Source organism: Cucumis melo, chromosome 10 (assembly GCF_025177605.1).
Source record: "Cucumis melo cultivar AY chromosome 10, USDA_Cmelo_AY_1.0, whole genome shotgun sequence".
In the NCBI taxonomy this organism is placed as follows: domain Eukaryota; kingdom Viridiplantae; phylum Streptophyta; class Magnoliopsida; order Cucurbitales; family Cucurbitaceae; genus Cucumis; species Cucumis melo.
This window is the reverse complement of record NC_066866.1, coordinates 23,859,741-23,881,132: the sequence shown is the minus strand read 5'-3', so window position 1 is coordinate 23,881,132 and position 21,392 is coordinate 23,859,741. Positions and strand designations below refer to the sequence as shown.

The window sequence follows — 21,392 nt, the reverse complement described above, 5'->3', positions numbered from 1 at the left end:
TCTGCAGTTCTCTTCCCAATCCTTCCTAATTCTCTCTAGATTCTTCGATGCTGATTGGGATGACGATCCTACTGATAGACAGTCTACCATTGGTTATTGCTTCTATCTAGGTGATGCTCTTATCTCCTGGCGAAGCAAGAAACAATCTGTTGTTTCCCATTCCAGCATAGAGTCTGAATATTGTGCTCTAGCTGATGCCACTTCAAAATTACTATGGCTTCGTTGGCTTCTTACTGATATGGGACCCCACATACATCACCCACTATTCTTCATTGTGATAACCGCAGTGCTATTCAGATTGCACACGATGATGTATTCCATGAATGAACAAAGCACATTGAGAATGATTGTCACTTTGTGCACCATCATCTTCAGAGTAACACTCTCCATCTCCAATCCATCTCCACCACTGATCAACCTGCATATATCTTCACCAAAGCTCTCCATTCTCCTCGTTCCACTCAGTTACTTCACAAACTCAAGGTGGTCTTAACTCTCCTATCTTGAATTTGAGGTAGGGTATTAACGTAATTAAGATATGCTAGCTACAATTACGGAGTCAATTTCCATTGAAATATATTCTTTCCTTATTTGGTCTTCTCTTTGTGTATAATTGTACATGTATTCTGTGATTATCATCAAAGAAATTCAATAAAACTAATTGAAACTCACAAATCAGTACCTTATTCATAGAATCAATTTCGTTCAAAGTACAAAAAACTATAGCAAGAAATGAAATAAATATCCGGGTCAAAACACAATAATGTGTTCAAAGTACTCAAACAATAGTAAATACAATTTCACAATTATATCAACAAAATGACAATCTACATTTACATGCCAATTAAATGGTCAAATTCTGAAGTTGGTGTTGATAAGAAAACAGAGAAGAAAGAAGCAGAATGAAGACACCGACGGCAAACAACGACGAAGTAAAATCAAAACCAAGGCAGTTGGGGGCAGGGTTTGTTCATGCTAAAGAGTAGGTTCTTCGGCCTTTGAAAATAGAAACATTGAACAATTGAACCTGAATCATGATTTCACCACATTCAACATTCTGCAATCTAAGAGTCATATCTTGAGTGATCTTCCCATCATTCCAAACACAAGGGCTTTCATCTGCAAGGCTGTTTGATCTGCTTGGTTGAACCCTTTTCACTACACAGCCATTTGGTAGATTCTCTAATCCCATATTCAAACACTCTATGTATGGTTTTATGTCGATCTCTGCATCCCCCATTCCATCGTCTTTTGTGAATCTATCTCTGTCAAACACTGCCTGAGACAATCAGTTCAGGGGAGTTCTTTTATTGGATGATCAATGATGTTTCATCTTTTTTCAAGTTTTGAATGATTGTTGTAGAATTTTGACTTACTAGTTTGATTGGTGTATTGATATCTGTAAGTGAAAACGTGAATTCCTCGTTCCATTCTGGATTGCAATTTCTTTTCACCACGCGTGATTTGAATTTCTGCACAAAAATTTTGGATCCAAGAAGAGTTAGATCAACAATTCCAAGACCATCCAATGGAGAAATTGCAATCAGAATTTGAACTGTTTTCGAACATAAAAACCTAAAAGCGGAAGAGTTTGACCAATATTTGCAAGTTCTAAGGGATATGGCAGTTGAAATTCAAGCCGTTTGTGTAGGGGAAATCCTAATAGAGAAACTAAAAAGGGAAAAAATCAACAAATATTTGTGAGTTGAGGAGAAAGTTATGTCAGAATTCAGAAATACGAACAGAAAATCTTAAAAATGGAAAAATTAGAGTAATAATTCCAATGAAGCTCTGAGAACAATCCAAAATCCAAACAGAGAAACTTAAAAATAGCAAAGTCAACTAATAATTGCAAGAAGTTCTAGGAGATATCGCAGTTGGAATTGGAGCCGTTTGCATAAAATTTCGCGAAAGGAAATCCGGATAGAGAACCAAAAAAATAAAAAACGAAAAAATTCAACAAATATTTATAAGGAAGTTGTAGAGAGAAACTTGAATAAGAAATCCAGACAGAAAAACCTAAAAACAGACAAATTCGATCAATAATTCCAAAGAATCTCTCAAAACAATCCAAAATCCAAAAGGGAGAAACGTAAGAACGGTAAAATAAATCAAATATTTCGTAAGAGGAAATTGAATCAGCGAGTTTCAACAAGAAATTCAAACACAAAATCTAAAATCCTAAAAGTTGGACAAAACAAATGGAAAAAAATTGAGAGCGAAGATCGGAATCCAAATCGTTTCACACATAAAAACATAGAGAGTTTGTGAGTAAATGGGAAGGGAGAAGAGAAGGGAAGAATAAAACCTGGTTAGCGCAGGTGATGACGACGTAGGGATCGCTGCTACGAGTTGGAGCATCGCGAATGGCAAGATTGTGGCCTCGGAGGAGGCGAATTCGAAGAAGTCCATTACGATTAATGTTGCTCATTTCAAAAGTGTTGGGATAATCTGGAATTTGATGGTTGAAGTTATGGAGATGAGAAATATATAAGAAGAAGGAATCGAGGAGGAGGAGGAGGAGGAGGAAGAAGAAGAAGTTGCTGATTTTTGTTTCATTATAAAATTTAATTGCAAGTAATGTTGATTTTCAATAATATTGACATTTTCAGCCTTAATTTCCTTTTGACAAATTCACTTACGCGTAATCATAGTTTTCAATTAAACCATTAAAAGATTTTCTTTTTTTTTTTTTTAAAATATTAATCATAACTTATTTGATAAAATTTTAAAATATCCTAATCAACAACCACGTGCATTATAGGTAGAAACTTCGTAGTTTTCATTAACCATCTTAATAGTTTAGGATGTAATAAGTGATTATAAATATCATTAAAAATAGATGCCACATTATCATTATTATTATTATTATGCTGCTTAGTGAATATGGCGGCATGCATGTGTCGTGAAGGTACCTACCGTTAGTGATCATGTAATTCACCTCAACCTTGTCAAATTGTCTATAAATAGTGACATTTAATGGGTTTTGTAAAAACATGCCCATATTGCTAAAATTTCTAAATAAATGGGAGGAAATAGAAAATTTTGAAACTACTTACGTAATATAATAAAATCTATCAAATCCTCCTTAGCACATTTTAGTTTTTTTTTTTTTTTTTTTTTGTTATATTTTGTAAGTATTTTCAATTTTTAACTATCTAGAAGAATTTTCCTATATTTCATATTTAGTTATTTTAATATTATATTTGCTCAATTTTCATGTTTTGGTTGTGCCTCATTTTTACAAATCATTTTTACAACACATTAGCAACACGAGCTCCAACCAATGGTCATCATAAAGCAATTGTTCTTCCTAAAGCTTGTTATAAATTGATGTATTTGAGGCTCCAAAATTTTAAATCAATAAGTTGGAGAAGAATTTGTTTTACTACGCTTTAGATATGTTGATGCAGTACTAATATCGAGAGAAATCTATTGTCTTCCCATGGATGAATGAGATAACAATTTATTGATTGAAAAGTCATGAATCTCAATCGACTAAATAACTAACATTTCCTAAAGTGAATATTGTAAATTTTAATAATGGTTGATGGAAAATATGTACGCCCCACATTAAGGTAATTTATTTTAATTATCTTAAGTTAATTTTAATTAGTGTTGAAATTAATTTGGGTGCTAATTGAATTTTTATTAAAGTTGTTTGTGTAATGAGATTTGTATTTAGGAGAAATTTGATGAACTATATGTGATTATGTAATTAATTAACTTTGAAGTTGGAATAATTATATTATATGGATAATATGGTTATATAAATATATTTGTTTTGGAGAAAATTATTTGGTGGAAAGAGAAAGAAATTTAAAATAATAATTATATTTAGTAAAAGATAATTATGATATTTTTATTTGGGAAAAGACGATGGACATGATCAGTGGAATTATTGGTTTAAAAATGGAGATTTGAGGGGTTTAAATGGAGAGAGAATAGATTGAGATTTAAGTTTGTTTTGGGGAATGGAGTAAGGAAAAACAAAAGAAATAATGATAATAGTAGTATTATTATTATTATTTAAAGAACCCTCGTAAAGTGCGAAAGTGAGAAAAAAAATACTCATCTTCTCCCCCAAACCCTAGCCTCAAGGACCGCTGCCACTACCACCTTCGCGTCCCCAGCCACCGTCGACGGTCACCCCTATCTTTGCAGCCGATCGTCTTTCTGCCGAGCAGCAGTGGCATCGAGCCAACAGCAATCGTTCGAGCCGTCTCCCCACCTTCATAAACAGCCCGTCACCTCGAGCCGCCAAGCCTGTTTTTGGTCCTTTTCACTTATTGGTAAGTTTTGATTGGGTCTTGACATACCCAACTAAGTTTAAAATTTTTGGATTTTAAATAATTTAATTTGGATTAAATTAAATTATTTTTCTTCAAGGATCGGTTGGACCAATTGGAGTTTAGAGTGTGAGATTTCTCCAGTTAAGGCAAATTTGTTGGGACTTCGACCTTGGGTAAGCTATTTCGACTGAATTCTTGGGTCCTTGGTCGTTTGATGGTTAAGTTATTCAAATTTGGTGTTTTTCTAATTATTAGGACTTTGTTGCTTGGAAAGCGTGATATTTTGCTATTAGATTTCGACTAAGCTAATCTCCAGGTAAGAGATTCTACTATTAGACCCTCGAGTTTAATTTAAAAAGACCGCATGTATGAATGGTTATGTACTGATGATGGCTAGTTACAAAACTTGAAGTTACAGATAGAAACTGAATTTGTAATTTTGACTGCGGGATGACTATGTGTTAGAGCTGATAATGCATTGATGTGAACCTACGTTTTATTGATACAGTATTGTGATTGAGGATGATATGAGATGATATGACATGATATGATAGGATATGTATGGTATGACATGTTATGGCATGATATGTTATGATGTGATTTGATGATGTGTTATGTGCATGCTATGGATAGGGTGTATGTTAGCTTTACCTATTAGAGTCGTACCCACATGAGTGTCCTTCAGGATCACCGCTCTTTTTCACGACTGTGTAGTCCGACGGGATCACCAGTCTAACATTGACATTGACACAGACATGATTTGAGAGATCCGACGGGATCGCTCACACTTATGACTGCGTAGTCCGACGGGATCACTAGTCTGACATTGACATTGACATAGACATGATTTGAGTGATTCGGCAGGATCACTCAAAGCCCGATCGTCTTAGGTGTTCCTTTGGGTTCACCAAAGACCAGCTTGTTCCTATGGGATCACAGATTGCACGTGTTCGGGAACGTGCTAGTTCGAGGGTACCACGCTTCAGACCTCTAATAGGAAGTTAACAGGCACCTAACGGATCTTTACACTTGACCTAGTATGACAAATTTGATGAAGAATTTTAATAACATTTTGTCACGCCTCGCCTCAAGTGTCATTCTATGCGACCAGATGAGGGTGTGCCGCCTAGACATCCATCACATAATTCTCCATGAGATGACGCACAAACACATAGTAAGTAGGGCAACTCTTTCACTTGTCTCTTCGGAAAGCTCCTTCCTTGAGCCTTTAAGACTCTCAACACTCTTGCAGTGGAAAACAACTTTTCACGTTAACTTTATCACCTAGCCCTTATCACTTAAACTCAACTTGTGAGGCCCTAATCACGTACCACTAACGCGATAAAGACCCTGCAACAAGGATACTGAACGAAGAGATTCCTAACTATAGAATATATTCCATGAAAGGAGTATGTGTAAGGCCCTAACCTGAAGAAAGAAAGTCCAAGTGAAGAGGATCCTTGCTGGAAGGTCATTTCGGATAGACGTATAGGACATCCCATAAGGGAACATGCAAAGGGGAAGAAGGCGCGCAAAGAAAAATGCTTGTCTAAGTCATATCACGTGAACGAAAGCGATGTAATAAGAGTAAGTAGCGAGGAAGAGGCTTGTGTTGAATGCTAGAAGTACCTATGCCCTAAGGGAGTTTGGCGAGAAGTAGTTATTCTGTCAACAAGATTAGATGACTCGATGAGGAAAATAAATGTCGTTTCTCGAGAACATAAACATAGTCAAATATTTTAAAGAGTTTGGCTTTCCAAGAAGATAAGGTTGATATCTCAAGGGAAAGTCCAATCGTCGCTAGCATTTTAACCTACGTGTCGAGTTCGGGTTAGTGGCATGGCGCAACGAATCGATAAGGAAACAGTGTAAAATGTTGAAGCGACCCTTGAATGTGGGAGGTCATTATAAAAAGGGCCAAAAACCAAAATGGAAAAGGATGAGTTCTGTTTAGAAGAGTTAGATTTTCAGATGAAAATGAAAAAGGGAGACTCTATATGCCAAAAGACTGGTTGAGGGAATTTTTAGGCAAGAAGAGGAATCCAAAAGCAGAGGAGGAAGGAGTTGAGGCTAAGTATATTCATCAGTGACAAACAAGATTCGATGTGAATGCTAATCTATCATTTATTGTTGATTCTTTTTTGTGTTTATTTACGAATTATGAATGAATGTTGTGATTGATTCATCCTAAACAAAATGAGTATCTTTGTAACAATATTTGTTTTTTAGTATCTCTCATAAATAGAATATCTATGAATCTTCCATGAATGGAAGAAAAGACCTTATGAATGACTTCCATATGTAGTTAATATTATGTTTATAAATTCGATATGTGGAAAAGGTATTCTATTGACAATCATCCGAAAGTATTCTTTCGTCAATGCTTATTGTATGATATCGCTACTACTACGTTATCATGTAAGGAAAGTAAGCTGAGAAGCTAACCTTTCTATTTGTTGTTTGTAATGGGTGCGTATTGAGAAAAGATAAGACCTATCGCGTGACACTAGTTGAGGGAAAATCCCAAGTCTAGGCGAGGAATGAAATATGAGATGCTGGTTGAAGGTGAATCCTAGGTCTGACAAAGATTGAATATGACGGGATGCTGGTGAAAATTTCAAATAACTCGCATGACGTTGGTTGAATGTGAATATCAGGTCCAAATGAAGGGAAAGTTCCATGTCCCGATGATGAGTTGGAAAGCGTGTTAGCTTGAACGTATGGAACTTATTTATGCTTGAGCTGATGGTTGTTGGGGTTTAGTGTGACGAGAATTATTGGTTTGTGATTTGATCTTATTATTGTTTATTATCTGAATCTTGTTGTTTTCGCAAAAAAAGATTTTCTCAAACCCATCACTCACTAAGTTCGTTTGACTTATGTTTTAAGTTTTCCCTCCTCAAATTGTCAGGCGTTGAGGCCATGTGAAGGTTAGTCCTGAGGCTGTGTAGCCAAACTAAGAAGGGAAGACAGAGTGTCTCTGTAGTCTTACATAGCGTGCTAGTCGTGGTATCTCGTCATGCATTTAAGGAGGCAGTTGGTAGCATTACCGCTCCTTAACGTCCAAACCTCAGCTAAGCAGGGAAGAGAGGAGTAAGCATCCTGAATAGTTAATGTAGGGTAAGGAAGCCCTAACGGTTGTCATCCAATTCGAGATTGTTGGATGAACAAGGTAAGAAAAAGAAAGAGAAGCTTCACACCTCTAGGTGCCTGCCTCGAGGAGGCAATTGAAAAGGCAAATGAGATAAAGGGGTAGTAATTAAAGCAAAGGTTGAGTACCAGTTCCAAAAGAGTTTCGGTAAGCCTCTTCCACCGTGACGGGAAGAACTACACCTTGGTGGTGAAGAGAGAATAAGGCACATTGCTACATGATGAGGCGAGCAAACCAAACGTCAAGTTGGAAAAGTTGTGCTAGGCGAAGGGAGGCCTAAAGATTATGTTTAAGTCTTATTGTAAGGAAAAGTCTAAGTTGTAAAATTGTTAAGTTAATAAAGAAAAATTTTGTACTGATTCCACTGCATTATCTTGTGTTTGTCACGTAAGGTATTGTTAAGTAAGTATTAAAGACTTGGTGATAGGGCTAAGCTAATGAAATTTAAGTTGTTGTGTTCCGCTGCTGTGTTAATAAAGCTTGTCGTTTAAGCCCTACGTTGAGATTGTAAAAGAGAAGTTTCGCTTATTAAGCGTTCGGTGTTTACTACACAGTGTGGTAAGCATGAGGGTCTAGGCGGCATGCCTCTACTTGGTTGAGAAAAGTGACTTTTGGGGTGAGGCGTTACATAACAACTTGTAGGTAATGAGTAAAAAGATAAACACAGCGGAATAATAAATTAAATTTCATCTCTTTATTAAATTAACACTTCTACAAAGTTCATAAAGTACAAATACAACCCTTAAACTTTACTTTGCATAAAGATAAAACCAAGTCTGATCTTCACTCCATCCTTCTTCTTCTCACCAAGGTGCTTCTCTTCGCACCAAAGTGTTCAGGAGTATAAGACTTCTTTCTTTCTTCACCACTAAATGCTGCTCCTTGTGGCGAGGTACCTAAAGGTGCAAAGGCGTCACTTCGTCCTTTACCTAGGTCGTCCAACCTCCTAACTTCGCGAACAACATTTACAGCTCTTAGCTCTCTGGCTCATTGGGCTTGGCCTTACCAACCTGGCTATCACACTCGCCTTCCTTCTAAGCTAGGCCATCTACGCTAAGGAGCGATGCACTTACCAATTGATTCCTTAGACGCGAGATAAGATGACACGACTATTATGCCTCATAAGGCTACAGAGTAACTCTGTCTTTCCTCCTTAACTAGGCTACAACGTCTGAGATCCATCCTTCACTTGGCTTCAATATTTGACAACCTAGGGAAGGGAAAACAGGGTAGAATCAACAATAATAAGGTCAAACCACAACATATAAATCTCATCGCATTAAGCCACAAACAATTTAACCATCAGTACAACAAGCGCCATACGCACCACACTTACATCATCTCACAAATCATACTTATCATTGAGACTCAAGATTTTCCTCTCGCCTGAACCTGGAATTCACACTCAACCAACGTCTCATGAGTTACTTGGGGTCTCTAGTGCCTCTTCACATTTAATCTTTCTCAAACTTGTGATTCACATTCAACTAGCGTCTCATCACAACCGCGCTTAGGCATGGGATTCTGCCTCATCGAGATCTGGGATTCACAATCAACCGGCATCATGTGAGTTACCTGGGATTTCCACAAGTATCTTGCAATAGATCATACTACACGACAACGCATAATCCACATGATTAACAATAAGGGAGTATTACGTCATAGCTTACTGCTATCACAGATTATCACAATAGTAACAAAGTCATGCAGTAGACATTATCACAAGGTTACGAAAGAATACATGTAGTACCACATTTATAAAGCATTTCTTTCAAATACTAAGATCATAAATATAAACGTTTTCGTTACAACAACCATTATTCATAAGCTCGTACTCAATTATAGAAAACATTAAACCACATATAATAATTTAGAATCGTGTTCGAAATTTGTTTTATCACTCTTGAAAATAATTTGCCTCAACTCCTTCTTTCTGTGCTTTTGGATTCTTTTTCTTGCCTAGCAGTTCTCTCAACCGACCATTTAACACTCAAAATTTTCCCTTGTTATCTTTATCAGAGAATCTAACATTTGCAAACAAAACTCCCTTTTTCCCTTTGATCTTTGGCCCTATTTATAGTGACTTTTCACACCCAAGTGTCACTTCCACGCTTTACACGTGTCTCCTTACTAATTCACCGCACCATTAAGCCAATTCAAGCTTGACACGTAGGCTAAACGTCAAAGGTGATTAGACATTCCCTTGAGACACACACCTTATCTCTTTGAAAAGCTAAACTCTTTAGTCATCTAACTTTCTTTATCTTCTCAAGAAGCAACAGACATTTACTTTCCATAGCGAGTTGTCAAGTCATCTCAACAAGACACCTACTTCCTTGCCCTATTCTTTTGGGTGTAGGTACTTCTCATCGCTTTATTACACTCAACGCCGAACTCTTGGCATTTTATGCAGGTTTCTTCCTTGCCAGTTATTCTTATCGTGTGCTTACCTTCACGCAATAGAACTTAAATTTAAGCATTTCTCTTCGCGTCACATTTTCTCTTTTCTCATCCTTTCTTGCGGGATGTTCCATATTTACACTTATCCGAAATAACTTCCTTGCAAAGATTCTCTTCGAGAGGTCTTCCTTTCTCCGAATCAGGGCCTCACACATTTCCTAGAACTATCTCATTCCTAAAAGTGAATATTGTGAATTTGACAATTGTAATTGATGTTATAAGTGTAGTAATGAAAGAAATAATTTATTTTTTGTGGTTGGCCATTATAATCATCCAAATTTCAAAAGAACCACATGAAATGATGATCGTCATAAAAGAAGCTTCACAACAAAAGAGAAAAATGTTGAAGTAGATTTTGCATATTAGATTAATAATAGATTTGGATAATCCAGTATGACAAATTTGTTTGTGGTAAAGTTTTGAATCTCTTGAAGAGAAAATTGACATATTTGATAAAATAGCAAGTATATTTTCTAAAGGAATTTATATAATAATTAATGTTTTTTTATCTCTCAAGTTCTCTCATTGTAATTATTTCGTTTAATGAAGAAACATTGATAGTTTTCTTGTGTAAGATATATAGCTAGTAGATTGTGCAACTTCTTACACAATGCTAATAAGTAAAAAATATTTTTCCAAACTGACAATGCTAGAAGCAAAAGTCAATACATATCAGGTTTTGTAAACCTAATTGAAGGATTTAGAAAAACAAATATTATTTTTCCTAGGGCAACAAAATTCACAATTGATAACTAATTATTCTCTAGTCAATCAAAGAGAAATTTATTGACTTTTAAATATATACGTTGCAATGGTTATCTTATTGAAATTGATAGAAAAAATGATATATAATATCTTTATATCATATCTACTCTTTCAAATGAAAAAACGAATGTTAAAAAAGTTGTATGTTTTATCTTCTAGATTATATTATATACACTCATATACGAGAAATTAAAACATGTGCAACAATGAACCTGAAGTTCGTAAATTCAAACATATTTACAATTTGGCATAATAGATTGGGTCATCTAAGGTCTAGAATGAAGAGAAGAATTATTGAAAATTCATATGGACATCCATTGAAGAGCCAAAAGATTCTTCAATCTATTAAACTATATGATGTTTCCTCTCAATGAAATTTAATAATTAGACCATGTGATTGCCCTAAAAAATTAAGGTAATTTTGGATTTAATTATCTTATTTTTTATTTAATTATGTTGAATTTATTTGGGTGTTATTTTGAGATAATTGAATGTGAATTACCTGGATTTGTTGAAATTAAATTTAGTTAAATATATTTAGGTGTTTATTTAATTAAATTGAGGAGTTGTAATTTTTTGTTATAAATGATTATATTTGTTGAAATATAATATTTGGGAGAAGAGAAAAGTTTATTAGATGCAGAAATTAAATGAAGAGAGAGGGTTTAATTTATTTTTGGGAAAACAAAAGAAAAAGGCAAAGGAAAAGAAAAGGAAAAAACATAATAATACTAATACTAATAATAATAATAATGTTTATTTAAATGACCCTCTTCGATTAGCGTACACATCTTCTCCATCTTTTCCTTCTCCAAAACCCTAGTTGTCGCACTATTGTCGTTCTTTACCCTCGCCGCTGACTACTCTGTCGAGTATCAGACAAAGTCGAGTTGTCATCTATTAGCTGAGCCATTCAAATGAAGTTACGAGCCATATCCTTTACCTTCGCACGTCACCAGCCACGTCGGTCTCTTTCAACCTCGTCCAATCTTTCACATGCAAGCTGTTTTTCAGCCTTTGCGAGCTAAGCTTCTTCCATGCTTTAGCAAGCTAGTCTTCGCCGATTTCTGTTCGTGCAAGTCGTACTCCTCCGTTTAGTGCGCTGACTCCTCATACTCAAGTCGTCTGGGTTGTTTTTCCCTTGCTTAGCTGCGCTGCATCTTCTTCCCTCGAGCCAAGCCGATTTTGGTATTCTTTGAGCCATTTTGGTGAATATTGGTGAATTTGTTTATTGGGTTTTGAGTATACCCATCAAATGGTAATTTTAGCTCAAAAATAAATTTATAATGGATTTAACTTGTAATTTTTCCTTGAAGGTTCAATTGGCTAATTTAGAGAACTAATTTGTGGTATTTTTCCATCAAGGTTGAATTGGTTTCAGTCTCAACTTTAGGCAAGGTTGAATTGATTTTCAACCTCAACATGGTTACGATCATATCCCCTTGTTGCACAATCTCTCATATCAGATGATACTTCCCATCTATGTGCTTCTCTCGTTTGTGGCTGCGACTTTAGAATTGGCTACTGCCCATTGTTGTCACAATATAAAGTGATGGGCATGGTCAAGTTTAGAACAACTTCAAAATCATGTAGAAACTTTCTAAGCCAAACTACTTCATGATTTGCTTCACAAGCAAGATGTATTTAGCCTCCATGATAGAGTTTGCAATGAATCCATGCTTAATGTTACGTCATACTACAGCTCTCCCTTTCAGGGCACAAACACTAATCCTAACATGGATTTCTTAGAATCCTTATCGGATTGGAAATCAGAGTTAGTGTATCCTGTAGGATCAAATCCTTAGCTCCAGACACAAGCATGTAGTCTTTCATTCTTCTAAGATACTTGAGAAGAGTTTTAACCGTCATCCAATGGTCTAACCCTAAGTTGGACTGATACGTACTAACTACTCCTACTGCATAACAAATGTTTGGCCTATTGTAGAGAATAATATATATTAAGCTGCCCACAGTTGAGGCGTAGTTAATATGTTTCACATTCTTAACTTCTTAAGGTCTCTTAGAACACTGTTCCTTCCACAAGTGAACCCCGTGCCTGAAAATTAATAAATCCTTCTTGGAGTTCTGCATCAAATATCAAACCAACACTTTGTCGATATAGGTTACTTGAGAAGTGTTAGCATTTTGTTCTTACGATCCCTTATGATTTGGATCCCATGAACATATTGTGCCTCTCCGAAATCTTTCATTTGAAATTGGGCTACTAGTCAAGTTTTAACTTCAATTAGGCATCCTACATCATTCCCACTGAGAAGGATATCATCCACATAAAGTACTAAGAAAGCTACTTTTCCTTTTTTGATTTTCTTGTAAACACAAGGTTCATCAAAGTTTTGGTCAAAATCGTAAGATTTGATCAGAGTATCAAACTTAATGTTCCAAAATTTAGATGCTTATTTCAACCCATAAATTGATCAATTCAACTTGCAAACGTTTTTCTTCTAACCTTGGATTATGAACCCTTCAACCTGAGATATAAAGAAAAGAAATCTCAACATCCATTTGCCATATTTCATAACTATAAAATGTGGCTATAGATAAGAGAGTTCTTATGGACTTTAACATAGCAACAGGGGAAAAAGTTTCCTCATAGTCAACCTCTTCCCTTTGGGTATACATTTTTGCTACAGACCTAGCTTTGAAGGTCTGTATCTTCCCAACTGAATCTCTCTTTCTCTTATAGACCCATTTTCACCCTATAGATTTCACTCCTTCAAGTAGATTTTCAAGTTCCCATACTAAATTGAAGTACATAGACTCTATTTCAAGGTCCATGGCTTTGATCCATTGGTCCTTGTCTACATCTTTCATTGTCTATTTATAGGATAATGGATCCTCAACACCAACCCAAGTAACAATTAGGTTGTGATACGATTCTCCTCCTGTGTTGAGGCATTCTCAACGGTTGAGAAGGACGATACTAACTTGATGTGTTGGTTTCATCAACTCTTGATGAGGGACCAACTTCATCAACAACTCTTGTTGATTCATTAGTAGCTTCATTTAATACTAATTTGCTTCATGGTTTATGATCTCTCATGTGGTATTCTTCCAAGAAAGTAGAATTTATCGATACAAACACTTTATTTTCTTATGGATCGAAGAATAGACCACCTCTTGTTTCTTTAAGATAACTAGCAAATTGGCATAACCTTGAACGAAGTTCCAACTTTTTGAAATTTGTCACTAATACGTGTATTGAACAACCCTAGATAGTAAAATGACTTAAACTAGGTTTACGTTCTCTCCATAACTATAAAGGTATTTCAGAAATAGTTTTCGAGGAAACATTGTTCAAGATATGAACTTAAGTCTTTACTACATACCTCTAAAATGAGCTAGGCAATTAAGCATAGCTCACCATTGAACGAATCATGTCTAACAGGGTTCTATTTCTCCTTTTTGATACACCATTTTGTGGAGATGTATTAGGTGTTGAGAGTTGGGATTGGGTTTCATATTCTATCATATAGTCCTGGAATCTCAAATCCATGTACTTTTAACCTCAATCAAATTGAAGTATTTTAATTTTTTTACTTAATAGATTTTCAACTTCAGCCTTATACTCCTTGAATTTTTCAAGAGTTTTTTACTTATGCTCTATTAAGTATAAATAAACATACCTTGAATAATCAATCATCTATAAAAGAGATGAAGTATTCAAAACCTCATCGAGCTTTTACATTCATTGGACCACAGAGGTCTGTATGTACAAGTTCTAGGGACTATTTGACTCTATAACCTTTTCAAGTAAAAGGTCTTTTAGTCATTTTTCCTTCAAAACAAGATTCACATGGAGGTCATGAATCATCTTTTGACTCATTTAGAAGTTCATTCTTCACCAATCTCTCGATCTGGCAAAATTTCCTTCAAAGTTTTAAGTAATTCTAAAAAACTGATATCACTCCATCCATATCTAACTTTTAAATTATACAATTTAACTAGAGTAGACAACTTGGTGTACTTTTTACATCCTTCATACAATGGTTTTTCAGCATCAATAAGCGACTTCTTCAAATCCATTTGGGTCTTTTGAATACTCCTCGTGAGCAACTTCAATCATTTCTTTTACACTTCCAACATCATTCTCTTCACATGTATGTGTCAAACTTTGAAGATTCTCCATAGAAAGATGAGTTAGGAAGTTTTTCACCATTCAAAAACCAAATTTTATAACTTTCATCAATACCATTGACATATAAATGATCTCTAACACCCTTTCTACTAAGCTTTTCACAATTCCCACATTTCAAACAAGGACAACGAATGTAGGAGGTACTTGAATTCGAAAATCCAAATTTGATGAAATTTTCCTCACCCCACTCATATTCTTTGGATAATCTACTTTTGTGCATCCATGATTTATCCTAATTGTAAATTTATTGACAAATAAAGTAAATTAAATTAGTTCAAAAAGTCTTGTTGAGATAATAAAAAGAGAAAACAAATATGGAGATTAAACAAACATTCCCTTAATAAGATTAACTTTCCACCAACTAACCAAATAAAGAAAATAAATTCCTAGATAACATTAGGTTTCTTCAAGCCCCCATCACAAATTTTCCCCCAACGAAACAAATAAAGAAAATAAGGTTCCACTACTACAAAAAAATGACTCTCTTCACACAAATGTATCGGATTTCAACTCTAACTTTATTTCAGGCATTTCATCAAACAGTTTAAGAGCATATAGAGAACATCAACATTAACAACAACCTACAATGTTTTGGTTATCACAAAGAATATGACATTCTTCCTCAGGCCAAGAGATGAATTTAAATTGAAAAATTGATATCACAATCCATCAGAAAACATTAATATTGTACTGCTGTCAGAATTCTCTAACCATCATCAACCACAGAAAGCAGAACCCAACACTCAATTTTGTCATGTTCATTATGCTTCAAATTAACACAACCAATGAATATCGAAGTTAAGGCCAAAGTACCATTTATTTGTCACGAAAAAGATGATTAAAAAATACCTCATTGTCGTTCAGCGTTGGGCAAGCAAGGGAACAGGGGAGAGGTGTTCGGCGAGTAGGAGAGCGGCGTTCGACGAGGAGGGGAGCGGCATTCGGCGTTCAGATGGTAGTAATAGTGGCGTTCGACAATAGTTTGGCAGGTGTTCGGCGATTACGCATTCGGCTACCAAGCGTTCGGCTTCAGCGGGGTTCGGCGACAACGCATTCGGCTTAAAGACGTTCGGCTTCAGCGGGGTTCGGCGACAACGCATTCGGCTTCAAGACGTTCGGCGACAACGCGTTCGTCTTCAGCGGTGTTCGGCGACAACGCGTTCGGCTTCAACGGCGTTTGGCGACAACGCCTTCGGCTTCAGCGACGTTCAGGGCATTTGGGATAGGTGTGAAAATGGGGTTGCCGTCGGGGGGACTTAATGTGAAATTTTGGGTTGTGTGGAGGGGAAGGGAAAAAGTAAAAAAGAGAATGGAAAAATTAGGCTTTTTTAAAAAAAAAATAGGTTTTTTTAAAATTATTTCTTGATGTTTTTAAAACATCCAGAAACATCAAGAAATATAAAAATGAATTCTCTCCACTTTTCATAAAAATTCTTGACGTTTTAAAACGTCAAGAATTTATCGATCTTTCTTGACAGTTTTAAAACGTCAAGGATGAGTACATATCACTTGACGTTTAAAAAAATGTCAAGAATATGGAATTCAAAAAATTCTTGATGTTTTACGAACGTCAAGAATTTAAAATATAAAACTTGACGGTTATAAGACGTCAAGAAAAAAGTCCATATTTCTTGACGTTTCCAAACCGTCAAGAATTCTGATAATTGCCTCTCCTCCGCCTTTTCATCAAAATTCTTGATGGTTTTTCTATTAAACCACCCCTTTCTTGACGGCTTTTCCAAAAACCATCAAGAAAAGAAAAAATCAACCGTCAAGAAAGGGTCTTTTTCTAGTAGTGTAATTTGCCTTTTATTTTGAGTGTTAGTAGTTTTAAACATCTCATGATTTAAAATTTGCTTTCACTTCATTAGGTCTTAATACATACAAGTTGTTTTCAAGTTTAGCAAAACATATATGTACACCACTCTTAGAAATGAACACTTCTTTCATAGAAAAATTAACTGACTATAGATGCTCAATACGACAACAAATAGAAATTAAGTTCCTCTTAATTTTAGAAACTATGTACAAGTTTTTCAAAAACATGAATTTATTTTCGAAGAAAAATTGGTCGCTCCCACTACACAAGCTGAAATGATGTCTCATGTTCCAACTTTGAGTGTCATCTCAATCTCCTCGTTCTATTAAAAGAAACTAGTTTCCTATAAAGAAGAACAAACATGGTTAAGGGCTCCTGAATCAAGTATCCATGCATTTTGGTCATGTTCCACTAAACAAGTTTCTAAAATAAGTAAATCATATTTACCTTCTGTTTCATTCTTCTTCTCAGCAAGGTATTCGAGACAATTTCTCTTACAATGTACATCCACATTGCAGGGGAAACATTTCCCCTTAACGACTACCTTAGCCTATTTTTGTCCTTAGCAGCAGCAAAAGGACCCTTCCCCTAACCCCATTTCTTCTTCTGGATTTTCTTAGACCCATAGGATGAAGGTGCATACTTGGTTCCAGAGGATAAACCTTTCTAAGACCTTCTAGAATGGGTAATGTTTGTCTCTCCTCTTTCTATCCCTTAAACATCTCACAGATGGGGTCCATGATCTAACGTGCAGTGACCATGGTCTTGTGTTTCTTGCTTAGTATGTCAGATACACTAGCCAAGATGTAGACGTAGGCCTTGTCATTGGCCTTTGTCTAGCGGTCATATACATCCCTGACAGTCTGGGATGCATTTCGAGTAGACGAAAGAGGACATTCCACGATTAAGGTGAAGTATAGATCATCAATTACCAGAATTAGGTTCAATTTTAACTTCCACGACGCATAATTTTTACCAATTAATTGTTCATTTTTAAGCAGTGTGATAATTGAGGAAGGCATTCTAAAATAAAAAACAATTGAACGTATTAATTATCTTTTTCTTAACCTATTACATAAAATATTCAATCATTTCAGCAAAAGATAAACAATAAAGAATCCTAATCAAACAAATGATTTAGTTTTTGCAACAATACTTCTAAAGTTTATAGCAACAATAACCGAAGGGTGATCAACTACTCCTCTCTTGAATTGAGACAATCTCAACTAATTACTAATACTACAATAGCTCTTACTCCTATAGTTTTTAGCCACAGTTGTTCAATCAAGATTCATTAGCTAACTTAATTCATTCCGTCAGTGTGACCCTACCATTTTTAGATCCTAGAGGTACGCTTCAACAAGTTAATGTTAGGAAAGATAACTGTTGAAGATTAACCTAAGAAACCCTATATATTTCTAAGGTTTGAGTTGTTCTGACTTCTATGATTAAATCCTTTGAAGGGATGATCGCTACAGGATGATACACAGATGGATCATAGAAATCTCACTGTGCAACCTAATGTAGGAGATCGTAGGATACGTTGACATATGTCCTCCAACTTACTGTGAACATTTCCCCTATTCACCTTATTATTGACCCATACAACACTTCTCGAATGGAGGTCGTGCCCAAGGCAACACGATGTTGAGTATGGATCTCATGTTGTGTAAACTTCTAGGGACATGAGAGCTAAAAGTTGATATATCACATATATAATTTTTCTCCCATTAAAATGTTCTATTAATTTAAGGTTTGTTATACTTAACTAAATTATGGCTAAATGAATCTAACTAAGTTTATTCTCATTATAACTCTTATAATAAAACTTTACTCTAAAGTTTCTATGTGTATTAAACCATTTAATTTACCGAGTGACATCTTATGCTAATAAGAATAAGGTTAATTCCACGTCGATTCTATGTCAGTTCCATGTAGAGGTGTTCCATAAATCTTTAACTTAAATACCCTCATCCTTAGACAGAACTTTACCGGTGGAGTTTCCTTATAACTTTAAATTCTATTTGTCCTAATCCTAATAAAAGATCGTGTATAAAAAATCTTAAAAAGATCCACTAGAAGAAATCTAACATTTAATGTCGGTTTGAAAAAAATGAAAAAATGAGCTTTAATGTCGTTTTTTAAAAAGTGGATGTTTAATGTCGGTTTTAAACCGACATTAAAGAGGGAGCTTTAATATCGGTTTAAAACCGACATTAAACATATCCTCCTTTTGAAAAGCAACATTAAAAATTCTTTTAAATTTTATTTTTATTTTTTTTATTTGTAATAAAAACTAACTATTTCTCTCTCTTACTTTACTCTCTCTAAATGACCCACACAATTTCTTCCTTCCAATTTCTTCTTCTCTTCTCATTCTCATCTCACACTCTTCCCTTCCGTCTCTGAACAGTTGTCGCTGCCACCACCACAGTCGTCCCTCGTGCCCATCTCGTACCCACCACCACCGTTGTCACTCTTCCCTTTCTTTGATCGTCTTTGTGCTTGCCACCATCGTTTGTAGTCCTTTTCTTCGACCACGTTCGTGCCCGCCCTCGCCACCATCGTTGCACGTCTGCATTTGTCTCACAGGCTCAAATCTAGTCTGCTTGTGGCCAGATATGTTGCAAGAGCGCCGATTAGCTGTCGTCTGAAAGGTTCAATAGGTATCTATAATAGATCTTTAAAGTATTTTCGAATTTATTTCTAGTTTCAGTTATATTCTTTTGGATGATGAATTGTTGTTTTTTTTTTGGATAAAATGTTCATTAATATATATATATATATATATATATATATATATATATATATATATATATATATTGTTTTATGTTTATTCATTCTTTTTTCTTTTTAAACTTTATTTCTATTACTTTTGTGCTCGTTCATTGTCCATTCACAGTCCTCGTTCCTCACGCTTGCGCGTTCGTGACCAACCCTTTTGTCGACCACTAGCCGTTAAATAGCTTTTCCCACTCTTTCGTGACTTCATCAACGTTCTTTCTTCTCGTTCTTGCTGTGAAATCTCACAGTTTCAATACTTCAATCCTTTTTTTCATACGAAATTGGAGAACATAATTTCATCCGAGGTTAGAGATTTTCTTTTGTGTTAAAGAAAATGAGTGTGGTTTTATCCTTTTAGGTTTAATATATACATATGTTCCTTTAACTCTGGAAATTCAAATTTTTATATTCAGTTGTTCTTCATATGAATCATGAAGCGAATCTTTTAGGTGAAGCAAGTCAAACTCAAAGATAGCAAGACTCTTGATGCCGATATTGTCGTTGTGGGTGTTAGAGGCAGACCCTTGATATCTTTGTTTAAAGGGCAGGTCCTTGATATTTTTGTTACTTTTGGATATATAAAAAAAGGAACAAGCTACTAGCTAGTTTCTCTCCATACTTATTTTGGCTACAATTATGAAATATTTCTCTTCTTGTTTTTGCTAGTCTCCAAAATGAATCCACAATACTACTGATGATGATGCTTTTAAGATTTTTTACAAAATCAATGGGTGGTGAGAGCTAAGTTAAAATGATAAGATGATGAGATGATGATGATGCAGTTAGGTTTCAGTTCATTAGACAACATCTCTTCTTTTTTAGTTCTATTATTTTAAGTGTGTGACAATTTTAATAGGGTTTTGGTTAAAAAAAAGGGCAGGAAGAAGATAGGGAGGCATTAAGGTTAGTATGACTAATTTAGTTTTCCTCCATTTATTTTCCAAGAATCAAAATTTTTATAATAATATTGTTTAAGCTATATAACTTATTTAGGTAAAAAGCTTTTGGATCCAAGCTGTTAAAAAGTTTAATTTGTAATTGTTGCAATTATGAAGTTCTATTTTGGTTCCAATGCATACATCATTGTTTTTCTTGAAAACTATTGGATATGGACTATAGACGACGCTCCCATTTGTTTTTAGAACTAATATAAAACATCAAAAAAATTTATCACATGGACAATGGTAAAGATAAAATAATACCACGCATAGACAATGAAAGATCAAATTAACCGATATTGCATAACATCAGTAGTTGCCAATTTCTTCTAGCATTTTAAGATTCCTTTCTATAGGATATTTGCATAACACAAAAGAGATCATGGAAGTATCAAAGAGATGCATAAGAGGTACGTTTTATTTCAATATGCTTTCTATTCATCTATTTAGGCTGTGAAGAATTGCACAAAGTATTTTTCTCTATCAAAATTCATTTCTTTTCGGTGTAGAATAAATAAAATTCTTGAGTTATTTGTTATCGAAAAGCCATACATGAAAACTGTAGCATTTGGGTTTACTGCTCTTGACATTTTTGAAGTCAATGACATTATGTCATCAAAAGGCTGGCATTTGAATGCCTTGCAAAAGCCTAGCAGGTCAACTTTCTCAAAGATATCATATTTGGATTACATTTAAAATGTTGAAAAATCTCCCCCCTTTTAAATTACTATACTTCACTTGCACTCAATTTATGGTTTTACTCTAAATTTGAACATAGTCAAGAGGCATTTGTATTTCTTCTTAAGTTTATAGTTATTATTTCTTCTCACAACAATCTTTCAGTTTCCTCTCTCAGATTGTTCAAAGAAGAAGCTTGATTATTGAAGATTGATTTCACAAAGATGATGAAGAAGAAGAAAATTAAAATGGAGGGAAGAAGAGGATGAAGATTAAAAGAACACACAACTTTTCTTTTCTTTTTGCTTTTGAATTTTTGTGAAGATTTTACAAATGAAACTTGCACCTT

The 21,392-nt window shown here is 35.0% G+C and overlaps 1 protein-coding gene across 1 annotated transcript; it reads right to left on the bottom strand.

Moving 5' to 3' along the window:
• Window positions 1-661: 661 nt before the first annotated feature.
• Window positions 662-2,671, bottom strand: LOC103502520 (protein C2-DOMAIN ABA-RELATED 10). Its single transcript, XM_008466476.3, has 3 exons — window positions 2,309-2,671; window positions 1,377-1,472; window positions 662-1,279 (listed from the first exon to the last, which is right to left on the bottom strand). Exons 1-3 carry the CDS (start codon window positions 2,429-2,431, stop codon window positions 971-973), a joined length of 528 nt encoding a protein of 175 aa, XP_008464698.1. The 5' UTR covers window positions 2,432-2,671; the 3' UTR covers window positions 662-970.
• Between the last annotated feature and the right edge of the window lie 18,721 nt (window positions 2,672-21,392).

Coding starts and splice junctions, on each gene's coding strand:
- LOC103502520 (XM_008466476.3), bottom strand. CDS start 2,431: ATGAGCAACATTAATCGTAATGGACTTCTTCGAATTCGCCTCCTCCGA. Junction 1,473..2,308: donor TCATCACCTGCGCTAACCAG/GTTTTATTCTTC, acceptor ATTTTTGTGCAG/AAATTCAAATCACGCGTGGT. Junction 1,280..1,376: donor TCAATACACCAATCAAACTA/GTAAGTCAAAAT, acceptor TGATTGTCTCAG/GCAGTGTTTGACAGAGATAG.